The following is a 4,485-nucleotide window of genomic DNA, read 5'->3' as shown; positions in this document are numbered from 1 at the left end:
CTCTAGGTGAAAAGGTTTTTCCTCATCTCAGTCTTAAATGGTCTACCCCTTATTCTTAAACTGTGACCTCTGGTTCTGGACTCCCACAACACGGCGAAGTTGGCCCATCTACACGAGTCCCACCTGCCCGCGTTTGGCCCGGTCCCGTCTAAACCTTTCTTATCCATTCTATTCAGGGAGTTGACGATAGAATGGCACGCACTGACCTTGCCTACACCCTGAAACCCTTAAGATGTTTTTAAAGCGTCTTCCTCTGTAAGCTATGTTTCTATTAATCAGATCACCTCGCCTGTTTTATTCCTAGTTTTTTTCAATGCTTTTAATGTTCAAGCAGAAACCGACATGCCTGTCGCTTCCAATATTGCAGCCGAGGTCTGCAACTGATGACCGACCACACGCTTTGACGCTATTTCCTGTACTTAAAGGATCTTTCATTTCTCTCGCTCCATGCTTTATGGCCGCTCAGACAAAACGCATCCAATTTCCTGTTGTCTAATAGTGATTATTCTCTATTTATAACTAGTTAGTGATGATGTCGGCAAGTGTAAGAGCCGGCGCCGACTGCGAGCGCCGTGGAAACATTCTTATCTTCGACATACAATTATCTTTTCCCCAGAAATAACCCTAGCCGGGGGGCAGACGATTTAATATGGCTCAGTTGCACCGGCCCAAACGCTGACGTGTGAACAACGCACTAACTAATCAAATGAGACTCGACTCTATTAATCTCCAGGGGGTATAAATGGAAGCGCCAGGGATGCAGTGATCGCTGATTCCACTCGGCACATCTCGGGTACATCTGGGGCATCATCATCATCATCAACATCATCAACATCAACATCATCAACAACAACAACAACAACATTGCAAGGTCTCCAGTAGCCGGGCATCATGAATTATGCCAAGCAGATAGTGGCCGCGGAGATCAACGGCATGTGCTGTGCCAAGAAGTTCGTTGCCAATTGTTTCGACGGTTTCAGCAACCTGACGCTGGAGCCCAAGCAAGTGACGGTGCAGTGGAGGGAGGAGAAGGCGCGGAGCGGGGGAGATGCCTTGGCCGGGCTGGAAGAAGCCTACACAACCATTCTCAGAGGGCTGGGCGAGAATCCGGAGCGAGAGGGTTTGCTGAAAACTCCCCGCAGGGCGGCTAGAGCCATGCAGTTCTTCACCAAAGGCTACCAGGACAATATCCCAGGTAAAAACTGTTTCAAGAATGAAACAATTTATCAAAATGATATATTTCAATCTTACATTTCTCTACTTTATTTGTGAGTGGAGTGCAGAAAAGTTAATCGAGGGGATCATGATTGTGAGGTCGCGATGTAGGACCTTGCTTATGGTTAGACTTTCTCCAATTTCAAGTATATGAATATTGATTTCTATAATTTAAAGTAACCCTGGCATTTCCCCCCACTCTCTCTCTCTGTTCCTTCCTCGCTCAAGATACCCTGCTAGTTTCACTGTTTGTATCCCTTCGTTATCACCTCTTCCACAGCCAACAATGCACCATTGTGGGCTCCATGATGACTTGGTCATCGGTGCCGGCTCCGATTTGTTCTGTACATTGTCATACCTCCAGTTTCCCTCTCCCCTGTCTCTCAGTGTGAGGAGGGGTCTCCACCTAAACGTCACCTAATCCTTTTCTCCAGAGATGCTGCTTGACCGGTATTTTGTGTCTATCTTGGCCAGGCGTCATGTGTTGGCAGAGGAGGTTAGTTTATCTTGTCATTGTGTTCAGCACGGATAAAGAGGGCTGAAAAGCTTGTTCCCGTGCTGTACTTCTAAACTTGCAAACAACGGGCGCTGCTTTTATTTTACGCTTACAATGTCGAAATTTTCAATTGAGTCGGGAGCAAAATAAAATGATGTATGTACACAGTCAAATCTGAGAACGTTCGTTCAATTAATGTTTAATTTACAAGCAGAAACAGACATGCCTGCTTGTAAATAAAGCCATGCGATTCTTCACCAAAGGCTACCGGGACAAAAAAAAAAGTTTCAGCCCACGATCTAATTTGAGACCACCTCGGACTATTGGTAACTCAACCTAACTCATCCCTGTTGCAGGATTTACAACAGGGGCGAGTTAGGTTTGAATTACAGGGCAGTAGGGGTGACAGCAAATCAGCAAACAGGAGTCTTGGCTGTTCTTTCGTTCAGTCATGCAGTCATTCATTCAGCGGAGAGCTGGCATGCATTCAGTAAACCAGCCATTGGCTCCGTCCCGCCTAGTTAGTGCGTTTAAATGCGGATGGAAAACTAAATGAACAACGTGTGCAGTTCTAGGTCGCCTTATGAGGCTGCAGGGCACCCCGGCTGCGAGGGGAGAGGAGGAGAGGAGGGGGGGGGGGGGGGGGGGGGGGGGGGTGAGGGGTTGAGGGCGGAACGGACGGTCGGAGAGGGCTACTGATTGAAGATCAAGAATAAATAACCAATCCAACAGTATAGTGACGCCATCTGTCAAACAGAGGGTTGAAACTAAGGGCAAAATGTGCACAAACGAATTGTTTTCCTCGCCCGTTCTGCATGTCAGCTACCACACAATACAACAGCAGCAATGATTCCAGTATATCGTAAACAACTATGGTAACGTTAAGTAGGTACAAAACGATTTACTTTTCAATCAAAACCATTTAGTAATAGAGCCTACAGGTGGAAACAGGCCCTTCGGCCCAACTTGCCCACGCTGGTCAAAATGTCCCATCTACACCAGTCCCACCTGCCTGCATTTGACCCATATCCTTCTAAACCTATCCTACCTATGTACCTACCCAAATGTCTCTTAAATGTTGCCATAGTACCTACCTCAACTACCTCCTCCAGCAGCTCGTTCCATACACCCACCACCCTTTGTGTTGAAAACGTTACCCCTCGGGCACCCCTTAACTTTTCCCCCTTCACCTTAAACCTATGTCCTTTGGTTCTCAATTTCCCCAACTCTGGGCAAAAGACAAATTCTTGCCCCAGATACATGAGAGATATTCCTTGCCATTTAATTGTTCAGGAATTTGATCTATATAAAGCCCTGAACCAGATTTCATAGTTTTTCTTGCAGGTGATACCTGAAACATCGGTGGTTATGCAAAATAAGTTAGAAGCCCGATACTCAAAGAGACTTAACAACATTCCAGTCTCTTACCAGAGACCGGTAGATGGAGATATCCTACCACTTTTCCAACACTGCACAGAATCTCTTGGCCAGAGTAGGGGAATCGAGGACTAGAGGGCGTAGGTTCAAGGTGAAGGGGAAAATATTTAATAGGAATCTGAAGGGTAACTTATTCACACAAAGGGTGGTTGGTGTATGGAACAAGCTGCCAGAGGAGGTAGTTGAGGTTGGGACTATCCCAATGTTTAAGAAATAGCTATACAGGTACATGGGTAGGACGTTTAGAGGGATGTGGACCAAGCGCAGGCAGGTGGGGCTAGTGTAGTTAGGACATGTTGGCCAATGTGGGCAAGTTGGGCTGAAGGGCCTGTTTCCACACTGTATTACTCTATGTCTCTATGCAAGGTCCCCATTAACTAAGCAAATACAAGGGTGTGCACGGGAATGCAAATTTGACCACTCTTGGAAGGGCAATATCTTATTGTAAATGGGTACTTGATGGCAAACACAGACTTTGTGAGCTGAAGGGCCTCTTCCTGTGCTCTGTGACTTTGATATTTAAAAAATATAATGTACATCTTGTACACAAACTTATTCGAGTGGATCTTTAATGTTTTAATAATTATTACAAAGTGGCCCATGCTGCTTCACCATATCCCTTCCACCCCACTCCCTAAAGTTGCTGCTTCCCCAGCATGCATTTAGTTTTGAGATACAGTGCGGAAACTGGCCATTTGGCCCACTGGGACTGTGCCGACCAGCGATCCCCATACACTAACACTATTGTACATGCACTAGGGGCAATTTACAATTTTAACAAGCCAATGAGCCTATAATTCGATGCTGGTTCTGCCAAAGGCTGAAATAGAAAGCAACCTCAATATCCTGTTTGTGTTTGAACACAAACAGCAATTGCTTAAGGGCCATGACTGACGTCCTAGTGGTCCTGTGATGCTTTCATTCTGCAGTGGTCACCATGGCAATAAAAGGAGTGGTTATGGGCCAATAAAGATAGTCTCCTGAAGACTTTTGCACATGGAAGCAATGCTCCAGCACAGTCTGATAGAGGGATCATTGGCATATAGAGAGTTAATTTCCATAATTTAAACCACTCTGAAAGAGCGCTGCTGTATTCAGCTTCTATATTCAGCAGAATAGATGGTCTGCAGCATGCTGGGACATGAACACATTGCATTTGCTCAGAGCACCTAATGCAAATTTACCTCCGAGTCATTGCACTGCACAGAGTTGTAAATGCAACTCTTGCGATGGTTTCAACATCTGATGCAAAAAAAAGAATGTAGATCTAAAGAGAGAATTAAGAAACAGCAGATGCAAACCAAATTTGAGGTTGCTATTGAGGGAGTGCAGCATAG

The 4,485-nt window shown here is 45.6% G+C and overlaps 1 protein-coding gene across 1 annotated transcript in view; it reads left to right on the top strand.

Annotated features, from left to right (window-relative positions):
* Window positions 1–439: 439 nt before the first annotated feature.
* The window catches only part of gch2 (GTP cyclohydrolase 2), a 25,203-nt gene continuing 21,157 nt past the window's right edge, over window positions 440–4,485 (top strand). The window contains exon 1 of the mRNA XM_055639650.1: window positions 440–1,195. Within this exon, the coding sequence (XP_055495625.1) occupies window positions 892–1,195 (304 nt within the window). The 5' untranslated portion in view covers window positions 440–891. The remainder of the gene's footprint in view (window positions 1,196–4,485) is intronic.

Source organism: Leucoraja erinacea, chromosome 8 (assembly GCF_028641065.1).
Source record: "Leucoraja erinacea ecotype New England chromosome 8, Leri_hhj_1, whole genome shotgun sequence".
Classification (NCBI taxonomy): Eukaryota; Metazoa; Chordata; class Chondrichthyes; order Rajiformes; family Rajidae; genus Leucoraja; species Leucoraja erinaceus.
This window is presented reverse-complemented; position numbering and strand designations above follow the sequence as displayed.